This window comes from Cydia strobilella, chromosome 6 (genome assembly GCF_947568885.1).
Source record: "Cydia strobilella chromosome 6, ilCydStro3.1, whole genome shotgun sequence".
Lineage (NCBI taxonomy): Eukaryota > Metazoa > Arthropoda > Insecta > Lepidoptera > Tortricidae > Cydia > Cydia strobilella.
In genome coordinates, this window is record NC_086046.1 from 18,155,838 (window position 1) to 18,177,107 (window position 21,270).

At 38.0% G+C, this 21,270-nt stretch overlaps 1 protein-coding gene across 2 annotated transcripts; it reads right to left on the reverse strand.

The window, feature by feature from the left end:
• Positions 1 to 607: 607 nt before the first annotated feature.
• On the reverse strand, positions 608 to 20,878 carry LOC134742185 (zinc finger matrin-type protein 3-like). Of its 2 annotated transcripts, XM_063675171.1 has the most exons (12): positions 20,795 to 20,878; positions 20,549 to 20,662; positions 20,178 to 20,440; positions 19,493 to 19,603; positions 17,444 to 17,532; positions 14,642 to 14,742; positions 9,119 to 9,184; positions 7,949 to 8,003; positions 6,091 to 6,153; positions 5,529 to 5,625; positions 3,369 to 3,419; positions 608 to 1,309 (listed from the first exon to the last, which is right to left on the reverse strand). In XM_063675171.1, exons 2-12 carry the CDS (start codon positions 20,653 to 20,655, stop codon positions 1,236 to 1,238), a joined length of 1,077 nt encoding a protein of 358 aa, XP_063531241.1. In that variant the 5' UTR covers positions 20,656 to 20,662; positions 20,795 to 20,878; the 3' UTR covers positions 608 to 1,235. The 2 variants fall into 2 exon arrangements, with proteins under 2 accessions (XP_063531241.1, XP_063531240.1); XM_063675170.1 differs by lacking the exon at positions 6,091 to 6,153 and having other exon boundaries at positions 7,886 to 8,003.
• Positions 20,879 to 21,270: the final 392 nt, after the last annotated feature.

Below are 21,270 nucleotides of genomic sequence, written 5' to 3' on the forward strand. Positions count from 1 at the left end.
CAGACGTTTATCTGACATGGCTATTTTGACGTTACGTATACATTTGACGTTCCCCTCCCCCGCAAAAATTGGCAGACTTTTTTGTACAGCAAACTACAGACGTGGCGGCTCCGTTTGGTTATTTCCTCCTAGGATTTTGGAAAAAACATACAGGTTGCGAGAAAAAGCAATTTTTGACAAACTTTTTTTAGATGCCAATCGATCCCATTCCTATCCAGGGTTAGCTTGAACCTATGACTCAATAAAATTTCCGGCTAGAAAAGCCACAAATCGAGGAAAACTTCTCATCCAATTTGTATGAAAATGAAAACTTTTTTTCACATGCTATTTTTTATTGTGTAGGCTGCATACATCACTATGCATTTAATTAAGGGTTAACCAAACATACAGTCGATATGAAAAAAAAACGCCACCCAAACGTAGGTTTATGTGGCTTTCCATCTTTCTATGAGATTTTCTGTTGGAATTTGAGATAAAAAGGTCCTTATTGCACTACAAGCCCTTCTTTTGAATTTCGAGATCTCACGCGCTAGTGGCGCCACCTAGTAAGCAAGAAAATGGTTGAATGTTTTTTTTTTGTGGTGATTGTATCTTAATAAAACCCCAATTGATTCGTAGAATGATTTATTATCTAAATTATGTTACATTTAAATGAAGTTGAAAAATACCAGTACTAGGGGTACGAAACTCCTCGCTTCGGGCAAACTCGGCTCCGTTCTGCTCAGCATTGCTCCGAGCAATTAGGGTTGGCACAACTTGACGTCCCTTTGCGCGCACGACCACAGATAAGATAATGACTTGAATTTTGACAACCCTAAATAGCCGAGAGCGATAGTGCCATATATTAGAAAGGGACGGCATGATTCGACCCTGAACCGCTGTCAAACTTCGCTTTTGTAGGAAGTTTCCTTTCTGTACGGTAGTACTATTATTTATTCTGTGACAATACTTCATTCTAGAGTTAAAAAATACAATGTAATTCAGTTTTAAAATGTTTAGTAGAACTATCATAAATTAATAAGTTCAAGGGTTGCTAACGAATTAAATCTAGAAACTACAATAAATTGAGTCGATTAAAGGTGACAACTGCTGATTTCTAATCAGTATTAGTGTGACAAAGGACAACATAGTCATAAGGATTAACTTGTTGACTTGATCTAACTTACAGTTAACTCGTCATGTTTTAAAAATTCAAATGTGTGTCCAAATAACTCCTCTATATACTATTAAAGCCCTTAGTCTTCCCAGGTACCAGATCCGTTTCCCCAATCGCCTCCGTCTTCGTTGACATTGCCCCCAGTCTGCTCTTCTACAAATAAAAAATTTTTTTGGCAAAAATTTCATTTTTGGTACAAGGTAAAAGTACAAGACCTCAGTTTCAAATTTTTTTTTAACTTCTAAATAGGAAAAAAAAATGGTACCATTCGATTCCTTACATTATATTTAAAAAAAAAATTGTATAGCAACATTAGCAACAATATACATAAACGCAGTATTTCACCGACAAAATCGCAATTTTCTGGTTTTCCGTACATCGAAAAGTCTTCTAAGCAATAGCGACGTTATATGGTGACGTCACAATGTATTGCCATTTTGTTAGAAGCGTTTCGTCAGTAAAGTGCGGGTGCCAGACTTTAACCATCATTTGTGAATTTTGTATTGCTTTAAGACAATGGGTTCCATACAGACATTTGATCCTTAAAACAAACCTGATCGACTGATACCATTTATAATGTAGTGTGTGTACTATGCCTCACAACCACATGTACGTAGCTGTAGTATATAATAGCATGTACGCGTTATTTTAACAGAATATATTCGTATTTAGACACCAACAGTTGTATCATTGACGCAACACCTTACATGGCGATCCTGCCAGTGCGGCCTTGCGCTGCACTGGCGGCGCACCGCGTCCGCCAGAAACGTACGAGAACACATTTCGAGGCAATTAAAATCAGTGAAAGTGAATAATTCGGCAGGAAGATTAACAGTGAGTTCAGAGAACTTATGGTGAAATGACGGAACCTTGTTTTTTCGTGTGCGCTATGGCAAAAGGTGAAAACGAACACTTCCAATAATAAATATGTAATAAATAAATAAAAAAGAAACAATGAAAAATATAATTAAGTGCCTATGAATACTCCTCGGACAGAAATAAAATAAAAGTGACTGTAAACGTGACACAAATAAGAATGACCTTATTAAAAATAAAAATTAGGACTTGTGATTTTCGTGACGATGGTTGCTGCTGGGCGTTGTTCGTGTCGGTGGATAAGGGCATGTGGTCTGCAGCTACGGGTGCCCTTTGCCAAGGCACAAGGTCCAGCGTATCACAGTGGTAGTTAAAAAATTAGTGAAATAAAAGTGAAAAACAGACATTATAAAATTTTAAGTGACTTCTATTTGTAAAGGTTTTACTCGTAATCATTTTTTAGACAATTAATTTTCTAGTTGTGTGTAAGAACGTAAAGAACCTAAGTAATTAAAAAAATGTCAAATACCCTATTCTAACCCCCTACACTAACCCCAAACTAACTCGTATTACTTGGTTTTACTCGTAATCATTTTTTAGACAATTAATTTTCTAGTTGTGTGTAAGAACGTAAATAACCTACGTAATTAAAAAAATGTCAAATACCCTATTCTAACCCCCTACACTAACCCCAAACTAACTAGTTTGCGTTGTTTTATCACAGAGTTCCCCCTACACAGTTAGTTTACGTAGTCAGGAATTGACCCACACTAACAAAATAACATACATACTAACAGGGCAAGTTAAATAATAGCTTGTAACAAATAGTAGTTGTGCAACATCTACATGGGATTGTAAAATCATATGACGTTATGCAGTTTATACAGCCTTGGGTTCTAAGCCCATTTTTACTTGTCTATGGCTATAAATAAAAACAGACATGCTGTAATCAGTGAGCATCATCACAAATATTTTTGTGAGTTTTAATTTATGAACAGTAAAACGTAAGGTTGAAACCTTGTGCGAGAATATGTAACTTTTCAACTAGATGGCAGCACCATCTCTCTCGCTATACCGTTATCCAGTAAAGGATTCGTATGGGTGCAAGCACATACTGCTCGCCCTTAGAATTGGTCAAAAGTGCCTAGCCTTTCAAAGATAGCATACACCAGAGAATTTGTGACGGGTACCGCCGTGGCCGGGTGGTCTAGTGGTCAGGACGTTAGCCGCGTAAGCTGAAGACGCGGGTTCGATTCCCGCCTCGGCTACCGGTGGACTTGGTCACTTTTTCTTTAGTGTATGTTATCTATTTCAGTTTATAATTTATGTAACTTCTATTGAAATCAAATAAGTAAGAACCATAGCATAAGTTATGATATTGTAGTTTGTTATTTACCTGCAGCCGGTGGTTCTTCCTTGACGGCAATGTTGCCGTTGTTCTGCGACTCTGAAAAATGATTAGATCGTGTAATTCAAAACCTATACGGATTTATTAACTGGCACAATACAACTTGTCACCTCAGCATCAGCAGTAGGTATAGGTAATGAAAAACATAAACCCATTTAGCCATTCACCCAAACACCCATTCACCCCTTTATCTATGCACACACAAAATCGAATTTTGTTTACTGTTTTTAAGCATCAAAGCAACCTTGTTTGAGCACATTCGTGTACAGTAAAATGAGTCAAATCGGATCAGACCTAACAGATGACATATACAGCGCTATTTTAGTGCACTCATATCAATGTAATATTTAAATTAAAGCCTGTCCACGAAAAAAAAGTGGTCATGCATAATAGTGTAAATCTTTTATTTGAATGTGAATTTTCAAACAGCACGTTTTGTACATAATTTGTGGATATCAAACTACATATTAAAAATACAAACATGATATAACGTTAGGTTTCTATGAATTTTGGCAATATATATCCCATGGTGCCAATGTTTTCTTGTACAGCGTCTTCTGGCAGTTTTTATTAAGTTGTCCTGCTAAATATATGTTTTATTTTTTTATTAGATAATCCAAATTATACCTTATGACGTCCTCTTTTCACAAAAGAAACAATTTTTCTAATTGTATCCAGATTGAGATAGTTCTGAGGTTCTTCAACTTTGGTTAATTTGACTTTTTGACGAATAAATGCCTCCCATATAAAAACTACTTTCAGTGCTTAGACTAGAAAGTCTTTCTGACTACCACAAATAGAAATGAGTTTCAAGAAGTATTTTTTTGGTAAGATGACATTCATAAGTGCCTAAAACAGCTTGTAAAAATATTAATACTGTTGTGACATTGTAGCAGGAAGCGAGTGAAGAATGTCAAAAAACGCTGTACAAGCAATGAAAGGTATGATAGAATTTATTTGGCGAAAACTCACACAAACGCATACATTAAGAGGCCGGTGTCGATTTTAGTCGCAAAAATGTAAAATTGATAGATTTCTTCGATGAAATTGTACACCTTTTGTTACCAAATTGAAATAACAAGTACTGGTTTCTATTAGCACGTCTTCTTATCTTGCCTTTTATCAGATTAATTTTTTGAAAACAGACTCACTAAATTAGTAATGATTTTTTTTCTGAAGGACGTTTAGGTAAACGCGCGTAAAGCATTGATTTTGTCGCTCTTATTTGTAAATTTCGTAAAGTTTGGATGCTAAAAATGGTAAATTTGTATTACACATATTCTGTACTTGGCCTTTATCAGATTACATTTTTGTTATATGACTTAGAGTTCGAGGAAATGAAAGTTAAACGAATTCAATTTTCTCCAGAAATTACTTTAAAACAAGTTACAATTTCTCTGAAAAATCGAATTAATTTCAACGTAATTTGGATACTTGAACAATCTACAACATTTGCTGAAACTATTCTTATACATCAATTTGTATAATTTACCACCATAATTTTTTGATGAATTTTTAAAAACTGCCCCTTCTCTTCACATATTACCGGTGACGCACGCTCGCGACCTCATTATTAAAAGGCAAGATGAGAAAACGTGCTAATAGAAACCAATACTTGTTATTTAGATATTACGTAACAAAACAAGTATAATTTCAATGACTAAATGTATCAATTTAAAATTTTTGCTCCAAAATCGACTACGGCCTCTTAAAATACGATTTTATTTTTGTTATATAGTATTATATATACTAATTATTAAAATAAAAAAACTTCTTGTAAATGTACATTCGGTAAAAAGATATACACGTTCATCCAGGACCACTTTTTTTCGTGGACATACCTTATCTACTGATTATTCCTCATGATCCGATTCACCCTGTGACCCGATTCGCCTCGAACTACCCTACTTATATGTCCACAGAATAAATAATATTACTAAGTACAGAAGGTTTACTCTTTAACAAAACGCACGCACGCAAGGTGGCGCAAGCGCGAGCTGGCGTCCGTTCCGTAGCGGTGCGCGGCAACTACTATGGCTAGACACCAAAATTGGTGTGGGCCGTATGTACTTGTAGCGACGCGATGAAATCGCGGAGTGAGCCACGCCTGACATGTCTTATGTCGCGTTCCACATACGAACAACTTACGTTCATTCATGACGCGGATGATGTGCTGCTTCTCCTTCGACAGATGCTTCTTGCCGTTGAGATGCATCGTCATCTGCTCCGAGCATGTCATGGAGGTCTGTCAAATATTACAAAAAATTTATTCAAATTCTTCCATGTTGTTTGTATTAGAAATGCAACGGATATGATTGACCGGATACCGGATGTTCGGCCTGACCATCAGCCGAATATTCGGTCGAATATTCGGTATCCAGCCGCCGAATATTCGGCCGGCGGAACTATACCTACATTTAGATTTTTCAGGTGTGCATTGTGCAGGTTTTGACCTGTTTCGTAGTGAAGGTTCGCGCGGGCTCATTTCTAGGTTCGAAATACCGCGTGCAAGTGAGTGGAATGTTCAAATTGTTTTAAAATAATAAACAAGTACGATTATGACCGTGAGCGTTTCTTAAATCCAATTTGTATTTACTATCCGGTATCCGGCCGGATAGTGTCACTAACAGGTATCCGGCCGGATATTAAAATAAGGGCCGGACCCTTAAAAAAGCTATTTTGTTATCATCACAAGGTGATCTGATTATACCTTGCATATGTCGCAGTAGAGGTCGGCCTGCGGAGGCTTGCTGTCCCCCTCACCCGCGGTCACCTTCGGAACGGTGATCGCCGGCAAATGTTGCTTTTCGCGATTAATTAGTTGACTAGAAATAATATGTCTATTCTAATAGCAGTTTTGTAAAGCTAGAAGGGTGATTATACCTTGCAGATGTCGCAGTAGAATTCGGCTTGCGGAAGCTTGCTGTCCCCCTCACCCACGGTGACCTTCGGAACGGTGATCGCCGGCAAATGTTGCTTTTCGCGATTAATTAGTTGACTAGAAATAATATGTCTATTCTAATAGCAGTTTTGTAAAGCTAGAAGGGTGATTATACCTTGCAGATGTCGCAGTAGAATTCGGCTTGCGGAAGCTTGCTGTCCCCCTCACCCGCGGTCACCTTCGGAACGGTGATCGCCGGCAAATGTTGCTTCTCACGATTAATTAGTTGACTAGAAAGAATATGTCTATTCTAATAGCATCTTTGTAAAGCTAGAAGGGTGATTATACCTTGCAGATGTCGCAGTAGAATTCGACCTGCGGAGGCTTGCTGTCCCCCTCACCCACGGTGACCTTCGGAACGGTGATCGCCGGCAAATGTTGCTTTTCGCGATTAATTAGTTGAATAGAAATAATATGTCTATTCTAATAGCAGCTTTGTAAAGCTAGAAGGGTGATTATACCTTGCAGATGTCGCAGTAGAATTCGGCTTGCGGAAGCTTGCTGTCCCCCTCACCCGCGGTCACCTTCGGAACGGTGATCGCCGGCAAATGTTGCTTTTCGCGATTAATTAGTTGAATAGAAATAATATGTCTATTCTAATAGCAGCTTTGTAAAGCTAGAAGGGTGATTATACCTTGCAGATGTCGCAGTAGAATTCGGCTTGCGGAAGCTTGCTGTCCCCCTCACCCGCGGTCACCTTCGGAACGGTGATCGCCGGCAAATGTTACTTCTCACGATTAATTAGTTGACTAGAAAGAATATGTCTATTCTAATAGCAGCTTTGTAAAGCTAGAAGGGTGATTATACCTTGCAGATGTCGCAGTAGAATTCGGCTTGCGGAAGCTTGCTGTCCCCCTCACCCGCGGTCACCTTCGGAACGGTGATCGCCGGCAAATGTTGCTTCTCACGATTAATTAGTTGACTAGAAAGAATATGTCTATTCTAATAGCAGCTTTGTAAAGCTAGAAGGGTGATTATACCTTGCAGATGTCGCAGTAGAATTCGGCTTGCGGAAGCTTGCTGTCCCCCTCACCCGCGGTCACCTTCGGAACGGTGATCGCCGGCAAATGTTGCTTCTCACGATTAATTAGTTGACTAGAAAGAATATGTCTATTCTAATAGCAGCTTGAGTACTAGCTTAGTGCTTGTTGCTAGGCCTATTTGAATAAAGATTATATTGACTTTGACTTTGACTTTGACAGCTTTGTAAAGCTAGAAGGGTGATTATACCTTGCAGATGTCGCAGTAGAATTCGACCTGCGGAGGCTTGCTGTCCCCCTCACCCACGGTCACCTTCGGAACGGTGATCGCCGGCAAATGTTGCTTCTCGCTGTTAACCCTTTTCCAGGCCGCACCATACTACAACGTTGTCCCAAAAAATGCAAATATAGTAAAATTAATGCAGCTTTGATTATTCATTTAATGACGTCACTTTTCCCGAAAGTCTCCTAAGGTTGAAATTTTATTGGCGCGTATGTGGTCGCTAGGTGCACTATTCCTGGAAAAGGGATAATCAGCTGACTAGACCAGAGAGAAATAAGTCAATTTGAACAAGAAGTGTTACCTTGCATATGTCGCAGTAGAGTTCGGCCTGCGGAGGCTTGATGTCCCCCTCACCCACGGTGACCTTCGGCACGGTGCTCGCCGGCAAATGTTGCTTCTCGCGGTTAATCAGTTGCTCACTGGAACAAGCAACCCAATTGAATTTACAACCGCGCAATTCTAATAAGAGTCAAGAATCATACATGCGTTCTTATGAGTGTTGTAATCTCTTTCCATAATGGTACATCTGCTAAGCATGTTGGTAGAACAAGATACATCATTTCTTCTAACAAACTTTTGGTGCCTCGGCTGATGGGCAGAGCCCGGAATTTTCGCGGCAAAACAAAATACTGTCGCAATCTTGTTAGAGTTAGAAACATATTTTTATCGATATCGATAGTTGGGTATTGGAAGAAAAAACCGGCCAAGTGCGAGTCGGACTCGCGCACGAAGGGTTCCGTACCATTACGGAAAAAAACAGCAAAAAAATCACGTTTGTCGTATGGGAGCCACATTTAAATATTTATATTATTCTGTTTTTAGTATTTGTTGTTATAGCGGCAACAGAAATACATCATCTGTGAAAATTTCAACTGTCTAGCTATCACGGTTCATGAGATACAGCCTGGTGACAGACAGAAAGACAGACGGACAGCGGAGTCTTAGTAATAGGGTCCCGTTTTTACCCTTTGGGTACGGAACTCTAAAAACGATCCATCAAATAAAAAAAATATTTAATAAGAAAATTTACGTGAGGTTTTTATAAAATTACATTATATAGAAACAGATGCAATTTCTTCTTCGAGATCCACGTCAGTACACATAGCAGCACATATTTGGTTTGTCATATTGATAGGAGTAGATAATCAATAATTTCTCAACCTTCTCTGAAAGTAAACAGTTTCGTTTACCACTATAAAGCCGATTATGTATACTAATTGTATCTGTTTCTATATCATTTTGTACAAACCTCATAATATATTTTTTTTGAAATGTTTTTATTTAGTTGACTATCTCTTTCTTCTATTACACAACTATCGATGTCGAACAAAAAATGTTTCTAACTCTAGCTAGATTGCGACAGTCTTTTGTTTTGCCTCAAAAATTCCAGGCTCTGCAGTGATGGGACAGAATAACAAGAAGTAGTTGATCTACCCTTACACCGCACCGTTAGAGTTATTCCGAGAGTTATTCCGACACGCGTAGGAGTCAAACAGTTGAGGGAATAACGTAAATAGGTTTTGTTAATACATACATGCGACCCTCCATTCCTTTTTGGAGTAGGTATGGGTTTTTCGGCTTCTTCCTTCCTTCCACGATCCTGAAACATCCATTATGATATAAAACAAGTTATATTTTAAAAAAGAGATAGTAAGTGGGCGGTATAATTGCTCCGTGCTAAGACGCGCCCTAGGCAAGAAATTAAGATTTTAAAACTATTCATAATAAGCAATTCGGCAAATTTGAAAACCTTGGCCGCAGAAATTTTTCACCTAAAAAAAATTTTTGAGTTTCACCCTTTTTTTATTACGTTCTATTCTCGGGATTACACTACTCAAAATCTAAATCTTCAAATCATTTATTCATTTGCAAAAAATTTCATTCTAAGAATTCTAGCGTAACTATAAAAGGTGTTCAAAATGTGGAAGTGATCAATATCGGAGACTATAAGAGATAAGAGATAGGGACCGTGCACGTTGGAGGGTCTGACATCTTGTGGCCTAAATCGGAAACTTTAACTTGTCATTGACACTACACGCCAAAGCAGGTGCTGCCCCCTAAGTACAGTGCACGCACGCTTCCTTGCGCGTGGTAGGTTACACTCGGGGAAAAAGAAAAAAAACATGCATTCAATCAATCAAACAGTGTTCGCCAGCGGGTCTACGGTTAATTTATTTTGGGCCTAAATCGGAAACTTAAAATCGACATTTACACTTTGCTCCAATAATCAAGGGGCTCCTGTGCTGCCCCTTAGGCCCCTACAGATCATGCATGTTCCCTATATCCAAGGGCCTGACACTCTTTGATAGAGAAAGATAGTCTTATTGCGATTCCTATAAGGAAAGAGAAAATAGTGCCATGGTTTGTCCTTATCACCCACCGGGTGGCATCATAGGTAGGAGGCGATGGCGAAATACCGAAATTTATAAGAGTGAAAGAGAAAAAATTCCTACGCTAGGCAAATTTTATATGAATATTCTCTCTTACCCCCGGTCGCTCGGTGGCGCGTCTAACTACTTGTATATACTATGTCTATGCCTAAAGCTCAATACACAACTACGAACACCGTGTATAACCGTGTACCGTGTACTTACCAATATTTGTACCTAAATTGGTTCTTATATATATACAACATCAATAATTTCGATAAGATTTCAATTAATGTTTCTTTCTTAGGAAATTTTAGTAACCACCCAGTTCGAACATATTTAAAATGAGAATTACCACACCCTCTATGCTATATACTATTTTAAAAAACCGGCCAAGTCCGAGTCTGCCTCGCGCACGAAGGGTTCCGTGCAGTGTTGGCCGTAATTGTTAATTTTAATTAACCATTGATCAATTTTATTAACCATTAGTTCCGCCATTAACCAATTGCATTAAAGTTAATTCGGATTAAAGTTAATTCGGATTAAATTTTTGAGACGTTAATGGCCATTGAAGTTAATTCGGATTAACTTTAATTCGGATTAACTTCAATGGCCATTAAAGTTTCAAAAAATTAATTAGAATTACTCTCAATTGCATTAACGTCTAATAAAATTACATTCGTGATATTTTAAAATGAGACAGCAAAATGACCCTGACTGAACCCTGGCAGTAGTAGCAGTACCTACCTACTACCTAGTAGAATTCTGGTTTGGTGCAACACAGACATACGCGGTTTTGGTCATTTAAATCGTCTTGATGAGCACTTCGGAGAGCCGTACCCATGATAGAGCTGATGCTGAACCCTGGCAGTACCTAATGGATCTAAGGTTTGGTGCAACATAGGCACACGCTGTTTTAGTCATCCGACTCGTCTTGATGAGCACTTCGGAGAGCCATACCCATGATAGAGCTGATGCTGAACCCTGGCAGTACCTAATGGATCTAAGGTTTGGTGCAACATAGGCACACGCTGTTTTAGTCATCCGACTCGTCTTGATGAGCACTTAGGAGAGCAGTACCCATGATAGAGCTGATGCTGAACCCTGGCAGTACCTAGTGGATCTAAGGTTTGGTGCAACATAGGCACACGCTGTTTTAGTCACCCGACTCGTCTTGATGAGCACTTAGGAGAGCAGTACCCATAATGGAGCTGATGCTGAACCCTGGCAGTACCTAGCGGAACTAAGGTTTGGTGCAACATAGGCACACGCTGTTTTAGTCATCCGACTCGTCTTGATGAGCACTTAGGAGAGCAGTACCCATGATAGAGCTGATGCTGAACCCTGGCACTAGTGGACTAGGTACTGCCAGGGTTCAGCATCAGCTCTATCATGGGTACTGCTCTCCTAAGTGCTCATCAAGACGAGTCGGACGACCTAAACAGCGCGTGCCTATGTTGCACCAAACCTTAGATCCACTAGGTACTGCCAGGGTTCAGCATCAGCTCCATTATGGGTACTGCTCTCCTAAGTGCTCATCAAGACGAGTCGGGTGACTAAAACAGCGTGTGCCTATGTTGCACCAAACCTTAGATCCACTAGGTACTGCCAGGGTTCAGCATCAGCTCTATCATGGGTACCGCTCTCCTAAGTGCTCATCAAGACGAGTCGGGTGACTAAAACAGCGTGTGCCTATGTTGCACCAAACCTTAGGTCCACTAGGTAGTGCCAGGGTTCAGCATCAGCTCTATCATGGGTACTGCTCTCCTAAGTGCTCATCAAGACGAGTCGGATGACTAAAACAGCGTGTGCCTATGTTGCACCAAACCTTAGATCCATTAGGTACTGCCAGGGTTCAGCATCAGCTCTATCATGGGTACGGCTCTCCGAAGTGCTCATCAAGACGATTTAAATGACCAAAACCGCGTATGTCTGTGTTGCACCAAACCTTAGTTCCGCTAGGTACTGCCAGGGTTCAGCATCAGCTCCATTATGGGTACTGCTCTCCTAAGTGCTCATCAAGACGAGTCGGGTGACTAAAACAGCGTGTGCCTATGTTGCACCAAACCTTAGATCCACTAGGTACTGCCAGGGTTCAGCATCAGCTCTATCATGGGTACTGCTCTCCTAAGTGCTCATCAAGACGAGTCGGATGACTAAAACAGCGTGTGCCTATGTTGCACCAAACCTTAGATCCATTAGGTACTGCCAGGGTTCAGCATCAGCTCTATCATGGGTATGGCTCTCCGAAGTGCTCATCAAGACGAGTCGGATGACTAAAACAGCGTGTGCCTATGTTGCACCAAACCTTAGATCCATTAGGTACTGCCAGGGTTCAGCATCAGCTCTATCATGGGTACGGCTCTCCGAAGTGCTCATCAAGACGATTTAAATGACCAAAACCGCGTATGTCTGTGTTGCACCAAACCAGAATTCTACTAGGTAGTAGGTAGGTACTGCTACTACTGCCAGGGTTCAGTCAGGGTCATTTTGCTGTCTCATTTTAAAATATCACGAATGTAATTTTATTAGACGTTAATGCAATTGAGAGTAATTCTAATTAATTTTTTGAAACTTTAATGGCCATTGAAGTTAATCCGAATTAAAGTTAATCCGAATTAACTTCAATGGCCATTAACGTCTCAAAAATTTAATCCGAATTAACTTTAATCCGAATTAAATGACTAATGGTTAATGGCCATTAACCTTTTTAATTGTTAATTTTTAATGGTTAATGGCATTAGCGTTCGGCCAACACTGGTTCCGTGTTCCGTACCATTACGCAAAAAACGGCAAAAAAATCACGTTTGTTGTATGGGAGCCCCACTTAAATATTTTTTTTGTTTTTATTATTTGTTGTTATAGAGGCAACAGAAATACATCATCAGTGAAAATTTCAACTGTCTAGCTATCACGGTTCATGAGATACAGCCTGGTAACAGACAGACAGACGGACAGTGGAGTCTTAGTAACAGGGTCCAGTTTTTACCCTTTGGGTACGGAACCCTAAAAAAACCTCTCAACCGTATCTTCGTTTCGTCTTCTTTCATGACATTTAAATTACCTAACATAACACATAAAAGACACTATACAAATGTAAACATTCTCCCAATCGTGCACCATTGATTATGAAGATAAGTTGTGAGAATAATAAAAGATACCGCAGATATCTTGGAGTCTATACAAGATGAAATATGTTTTTAAAAGTCCGATATACCACGACTACATAAGCATACGGGCTATACGAATAACTTATTATTTCGTTTACAAGTGTCCTAATATGATTTTCTATAAAATTAGCGATCGATTCAGTCATGTACCTGGTTTGCCTCTCGGGCCCATAAATATAATATATTTGCTGTAACAAATATACTCCGGCAAACACATTTTCTCAGTAGAAAATGACGCGAAATTCAAATTTGAGCGGACAAGCCTGCATTTGTTAAATTTGCCGCCGTTTATACTGACGGAAACAGCTTGCCAAACTATATTATTACATTCACGTGTGACAATTATTATATGGAAAAACATTCTTATAGCAGTGACTATTCTAACATCAATAGGAAACAGTCACAGTCATAAACATGTATACGATTTTGCACTTTATGCCACATACAGGAATAAGGTAAAAAAATGTATGTATGTGTATAAATGTGACTGTTTCAAGTCAAGTTTAACAGACAAGGTCATAAACATGTATACAATTTTGCACCGTACGCCATCCAGTTGTAAGGTGAAAAAATGTATATATGTTTATAGCTTTGACTGTTCAAATTCAGTCTGACAGTGAAGGTTATACACATGTATACAATTTTGCACCTTACTCCATTGAAATAAGGTAGAAGAATGTATATATGTTTATAGCCTTCACTGTCAGATTGATACATAAAACAAAATTTAATAAAATTGATGTGATTATTTGTTTGTTGCTTACACCCAAGTCTGTACGGATCCCGAGTGACCGGTCATGTTAGGTGGTACTTAGGTATTATTCCTAACATAAATATATATGTACACTCAATTGAGTAACAACGATCATTGTTTCGTTTGTCAACAATTTTACATCTTTGGCGTTTTCTATTGTCGTTCGTACAGAAATGGTGAGTGCTAGTGTACATTTCCGGTAGAAAATGCGGGAATCGACATACAACACGGTCGCATCGACTACTCGAATTGAATGGCGTGGTCCAGCATTTAACTTAGAACTTGGAGCTTAAAGAAATGTGATAATATATATAATTGTAAACACTGCCACAATAACACCGAAGTTTTTTTACGGAGAAAGTTACAGAGAGGACACATTCAATATCCTTTTAATTTAAATAAAAAATAGGACAGTCATGACCATATACATTATATACACATTTTTACCTCAGGTACTTATTTTTACGTCCATACTCCGGAAGGTAAAAAAATGTATATTTGTTTAAGGCCGTAACTGCAACTGTATAGCGAATTATAGCTTATTAACAATTTGATATTCAATGTATTATTTGTAATCAATTAAAAGATAAAATAGTGTAGTGTAGACAAGTAACTTTAGTAACAGTAACCATTTTTAAGCTCTCAAAGCACACTAGCACTTATTACATACATACTATACTAGCTGTAGTCCATTGTGTGAACACAGCAAAGTAAGAAACAAACAAACAATCAACGCAAAAAATGGAAAACAGTGGATATCTTACGCTCGATGCGCTTTTCCTGAATAGTGCGAATCGGCGTGAGCCGTGGACGTTATCGTAACGTCGCACAATTCACAGTACAACTCGCGCGACTTTATTGGAATCTAGAAAAATAATTGTACATAAAAAACTGTCCTATGTCTAAAAACTCGTCAACTTCTTCAGCGCTCGGCACGGGGAGCGGCAAATGAAGGACATTCATACCAGAGATGGGCAAAATGTAATCGACTAACGATTAACGATTAAGATTACAAGAATTAATTGCGACTGACGATTGAAAACGACGATTGATCAATCTTAGTTGTATAGAGTGCAACTAATTTAGTTGCAACTAAATTAGTTGCCGATTGATTTCGGACAACTAAATTTTGTAATCGACTAATTAGTTAGACTATTTTCTCGCGACTAATGTTAGAAGCAAATTGAATAGAATACCCCGGTATGGCTATGTTGACAGACTGATTAGGACATCTTAACGGATGTTTAAAAATAAAATAGTCATGTATTACTTACGATATTTTGACCGTTTCTAAGGAGTGAAATCTGTTCTCACTATTATTTTGCTACTAAAGTAGTGCATCTCTCTGAAATTAGATTAAATTTCTCTTATCTAAGGGTAAATAAGAACTGGGTACTTTGTGCATTAGTAAAATAACACTTAAAAAACACAATTATATAAATCAAACTTTGTATATTAAATATAAAGGCAACCATGATATGTATTTAGTTAAACTATATGAGGTTAGTCTTGCAATCGTTGCAATAATAATTAAAAGCAAAAATTATCAACAAATCAACGTTGTTTATACAATAACATGTTCATATGTGATAAGATAAAACATTAAAAACCACAGTTATAATAAATCAAACTTTGTAGGTATATGAAACATTCAAAGCAAAAAGTTTCAAAAAAATCAACGCTGTTTATATAGTAAGATGTTTATATGTGATAAGATAAAACATTAAAAAACACAGTTATAATAAATCAAACTTTGTATATGAAACATTCAAAGCAAAAAGTATCAAAAAATCAACGCTGTTTATACAGTAACATGTTTATATGTGATAAGATTTAAAAAATACAGTTATAATAAATCAAACTTTGTATGTATTATATTATGTATATTAAATCGTATATTAAACAACAATAATAATTTAAAGCAAAAAGTATCAAAAAATCAACGGTGTATACAGCAACATGTACCTCTATGCCTCTATGTGTACGTATATCATAACATTCTACCATACTTAATAAAAATTTGCAAAGAATGTTATTTATTTGTGACATTTACTTATTATTTAATCAGTGAGTAATATAAAAAAAACTGTATAAAATTAATAAAACAGACACTATTCCAATATTGCGATAGGTTTAAAAACAAGGACAAAATAATAAATAAAGTAAATATTTTTTAATGACCACACGTTGAAAACAAAATAGACCGCGTAGATAATAAACAACATGCAGATGTGTCATTCAATAGAACGTGTTATTTTTAGAAGATGCGTCGGCACTTGCACCAAAATGCAACAAACAACTTCCAGGTAAGAAGGATTATCCCATTGTTTTGTCACCGCGTGACACTAAAAAGAGTTTTACTATTGTCAGAGACAGCAAAATATTGATAGACTCTATATCTAAGATTAACTCAGTATCGTATAAATCAAAGTATTAATAATGCACCAACCTACTTTATTGTTTGCGATTTGTAAACAATGCAGTTTTTCGCTATTTGTCGTTATTACCAATATATCGTTATAATAATATTATGGCATTATTTGCATTGTCATTCAAGCATTTCAAATTAAACGTGTATACATAACTTTAGCTCAATCGGATGAAGATATCTGCTTCAAAATAAGTCGCAAAATTCTACCCAAACTAACATAGTTACAACATACGAGTACCTCGGTATGTTACATACGTACTTGTAGTTACATATTGCAAGATAAAAAATGCAAAAACGGGCGACTACGTAGTTTTAATATAGATTTAATCGTGAAATTTAGTCGATTGAAACTAAAACTAATTTAGTTGTTAGTCGAACATTCTCACAACTAATTTAATCGCAACTAAATTAATCGCGATTAAAAAATGACGATTGATATTTTTAATCGATTGATTAGTTAACTAAAAGATTAATCGATTAATGCCCATCTCTGATTCATACATTGCGCTCGATCAAATATACGAACGACCTTGACTTGCTGCTCGCCCGCGACTTCAAAGAGGTTAGCCGGGTATTAGAAATAGGACAGCGATGTGAAACATTGAAATTTAAAAGCCATTTTGAAAAATATTCAGCATATAAGACTTTGTGGAGTAACTTGACTTTATTTATAATTTTTTATTATTAAATACGTTTACGACTACGTTTTATAAGCGTCTGGTGAGCCATTGCCCCAAGTTAACGTATAAATGGAATGTATTACATCCTGGACCATAAAAATATGTTATTACTCTAAAACTTTATTCACTTTAGTTGGGGTTTCTTATTATATACAAAATAATTTAATTGAGAGAAATAAATCTACTCTGTCCGGTGATATGTAAATCTAGGTATAATTTACTTCATTAAATCACGGGTTCGATAAATACTGATCTCTGTAATCTATCTCTACATTCTCTACAATAAATTTTCCTATCTCAACCCTTATATAAGTTATAAATTAGAAATTATGCCAAATTGAACCCTATCACTTTGAAATAAAGTTCAAAATCAGGTGGGAAATAATTTCCTCTAACTTATAAAGGCTGAATGTTGTCTTACGTAATTCCTTTCAGACCACCGAGGGTAAAGTTACCTTTTTCCCCGGAGTTGGTTTCTCAGCATTTTGCGTCAGCCATTTCTTTTGGTTCTTTTGGTGATTACGCGACGTGTAATGCATACGCGCTGCAAAAGAATAACATTTTTATTCACTTTTTTTATACATTTCTGTAATTGGCAGTCAGAGAAACAAATATCAGCCTATCTATAAATTGTGGGGTGGTTAGGGTAGCACTACGGCGTATTTTACACAAAATACCCAATGGCTGTCAATTTTCCAAAAATGCTGAGTAAAACTATTATTTAATATTATTGGGGTGTTGTGGGCCTAAGTGCCACGACCAATCAGTGATCTATTTTGACTGCCCTTTAAAGTTCACTACTAATGCCCGTTGAATCCAGGAAATTCCAGATTCTTTGGGCCATAACGCCCTGTACGTGTGGCCCTAAGTAGGTACTTCTTTTTGACGTTAATGGTCCACAGGAACAGAGAATGTGCATAGCAGTCTCCTCTGACTCCTGGCAGAACCTGCATGTCTCATTTTGTTTCTCTCCAATTTGAAACATGTGTTTGTTCAACTTACAGTGTCCAGTCAGTATTCTAGTCACTGTGCAGGTTTTTTTTGAGCCCTAGAAGCTCCTTAGCAGTTTTGTTGTTGAACCCTTTGATTAGAGCTTTCGAGTGTTCTTGTCCTTTGGCGAACTTTCACCAATCGATTGCTCTCGTTTTTTTAAACTACCTAGTCGGCTCATAAGTTCTGTCACTGGCCTTTAAAATTTAAATTTCGAACTCCTAAAACAAAAACCTTTCTGCATTTGAATTTCGAATCTTTATTAAATATTTGAGTAGTATAATTTTGCAATTTTCTGTTTTCTTCAACATGGAGTGGACGCTTAAAGATAGCCGTACCGCAATAATTGCACTATATCGTTGTGGTCACTCGCCGACTAAAATTTTTAAGCTACTTGAAAATTTAAAATTCTCTCTAAGATTTGTGTATCGTACCATAGAAAGATACAGTGAGGTCTCTAGTTTAAATGACAAGAAAAGAAGCGGTCGTCCGCGTACAGCTAGGACTCCAGCGGTTGTACAAGCAATTAGGGCACGCATTGCCAGAAATCCCGCTAGGAAACAAAAAGTTATGGCCCTCCAGATGGGTTTGAGCAAAAACACGGTGAAAAGAGTGCTTAATCAAGACCTGAGACTTCGTGCTTATAAACGAAAAACTGGCCATCTTCTCAATGGTCGGCTTAAAGCTTTAAGGCTTAAAAGATCTAAAGCTTTATTGAAGAAGTACGCTAAAAATAAACACCGTTGTATACTGTTTTCAGACGAGAAAATTTTTGACATAGAAGAAAACTGTAATAAACAAAATGATAGAGTGTACGCTCGCAATAGTAAAGAAGCGTCTAATAGCATTCCCCGTATTCAAAGAGGTCATCACCCTTCATCTGTGATGGTTTGGCTGGGAGTTTCTTATGCGGGCGTCACTAGTATGCATTTTTGTGAGAAAGGAGTAAAAACTAGTGCCAAAGTGTACCAAGTCACGGTGTTGACTAATATTGTGAAACCACTATCCCATACGATGTTTCTAAACCAGAATTGGGTTTTCCAGCAGGACTCTGCTCCAGCCCATAAGGCAAAGTCTACACAAGCCTGGCTCGCCTCCAATAAAATTGACTTTATACGGCATGAAGATTGGCCCTCCTCTACCCCAGATCTTAATCCTTTAGACTATAAAATATGGCAGTATTTAGAGGAAAAGGTGTGCTCGAAACCTCATGCAAATCTAGACTCGCTGAAAAAATCTCTTGCTACGGCAGTGGCCAATATCGACATGAAAGTGGTGCGTGAATCCATTGACGACTGGCCACGAAGACTTCAAGCCTGTGTAGATAATTATGGCAGTCATTTTGAATAAATGTTATAATTTAGATTCTCTAGTTTATAAGCTTTCAAACGCTGTACAAATTATACGGAATAAACTTAAACTTTTGATTTTATTTGATACTATGTATATGACAGAACTTATGAGCCGACTAGGTAATTAAAGCTTTTAAAACCTAGTCTAAAAAAAAGACTTACACATAGTAAAGGAGTCAAATTCCAAGCCGCAAACGCCGCAGTAGTGAGCCTCCATGAGTTTTAGCAGCTTCTTGGGGAGACCTTTTAAGCTCTCCTGGGCAACACCACAACCTGTAGGTTAAACAAGACTGGTCTTAACTGGACACCTTTCACATACTGATTTATTAAAAAAAATGCAACAAACAGCTTCCCCAGCTTTTCAGGATTTCATACCCAAAGGGTAAAAACGGGACCCTATTACTAAGACTCCGCTGTCTGTCAGTCTGTCTGTCACTAGCCTGTATCTCGTGAACCGTGATAGCTGAAAGACAGTTGAAATTTTCACAGATGATGTATTTCTGTTGCCGCTAAGATAATGACTTGAATTTTGACAACCCTAAATAGCCGAAAGGAATCCATACATTAGAAAGGGACAGCGTGATTTGTCCCTGAATCGCTGTCACAAACTTCAGTTTTGTAGGAAGTGTTCTTTCTGTACGGCAGTACTATTATTTATTCTGTGAAGAGGCTTAAAAAAAACTATTCCCGGACATGGCTTGACCTGGCCTTGATTGTTGGATGTCTGGACATCAAAATACAAATTTATAAAAAATAAACACACGGAAAAAATCCCACATTACATATATTGAATATCAAGACCGAACAGATAATAAACTAATAAACATTTAGGTTACAGTGTACTCACGTATGAGATATCTGTAAGCTTGAGTCTCTGGAGCAAAACTGCGGGGTGTAGGCGGTCCACCTGGTCCAAAACCCCGTCCGAACATCATCATGGGAGGCGGCGGGCCGCGCGGCCTACGAGGGCCCATCAGACCCATAGGCGGGCCCATGGGTGGTGGACCCATAGGCCCGCCCATAGGTGGGCCCCTTGGTCCAAACCCAAAGCCGCCTCCAGGCCCATAGCCACCACGGTAGCTGCCATAGGCATTGTTGTAGCGGTCATTGCTGGAAAAAAACATTTGTGAAGGAAGTAACTGTTTTTAGCAGATTTAAGTGACATATTTTACAGATTCTTATTAAACTGGGTCTCAATATTATACACAGTATACTTACTTGGGCATTCCACGTTTAGGTGGCCTTATCGGTCGCATTGGCTTGTTCATTGCGAACCCGTTGCCGTTGTCGAAGTCTACATCTTCCACAAAATTACGATCTCCCATTATTTCACTGTAAAGTAAAAGTGGTGTAAAGTAGCGATCGCCAAGTAATAGTTATACACCGTATTTCGGACTTGCGGCCATCGGAGTGCTTGTAGATTTATTAGATACAGATTTTTGTGATAGAATAAGTAGTATTTACCTGGATTATACAAATACTTTTATTTATTAATTTATTGATTGCACTGCAATGAGTGGAATGACAGCGTACCGCTACCGTGTCGGCCAAAGAGTATAATAATATATGGTGTCGGCTGTCGGCAGTGTTGGCGTCAAATCGGCAGGAAAGAGATCGCAAGATACTAGATTCGTGATGTTCAAGGAGACCGGCCGTAATTTTTTTTTTTGGCAAGGCAATATCAATAAAATGGGCTTTACAGACGGTTAAAAGGAAAGGACGACAAGGACCAAAGAGTAGTAAAATATATATTGGACTGTCTCATTTCAAACATAAACATATACTGTCTATGGCCAGGATTACACTTCTGTTTTACTTACGTAAGTAGAGACAAAGCTATTTGCTATAATGAGATAACGATATTCATATCTCATTCTGTAGTATAGCTATGTCCCTACTTACGTAAGTAAAACTTACAAGTGTAATCCTGGCCTATCTTT

What these genes read in the sequence shown, in the direction of transcription:
- LOC134742185 (XM_063675171.1), bottom strand. Translation starts at nt 20,655, where the DNA reads ATGGGAGATCGTAATTTTGTGGAAGATGTAGACTTCGACAACGGCAAC. An exon ending in AGCTTACAGATATCTCATAC is followed by an intron (nt 19,604 to 20,177) that starts GTGAGTACACTG and finishes TTTAACCTACAG; the next exon opens with GTTGTGGTGTTGCCCAGGAG. An exon ending in ATTTGACTCCTTTACTATGT is followed by an intron (nt 17,533 to 19,492) that starts GTAAGTCTTTTT and finishes ATTCTTTTGCAG; the next exon opens with CGCGTATGCATTACACGTCG.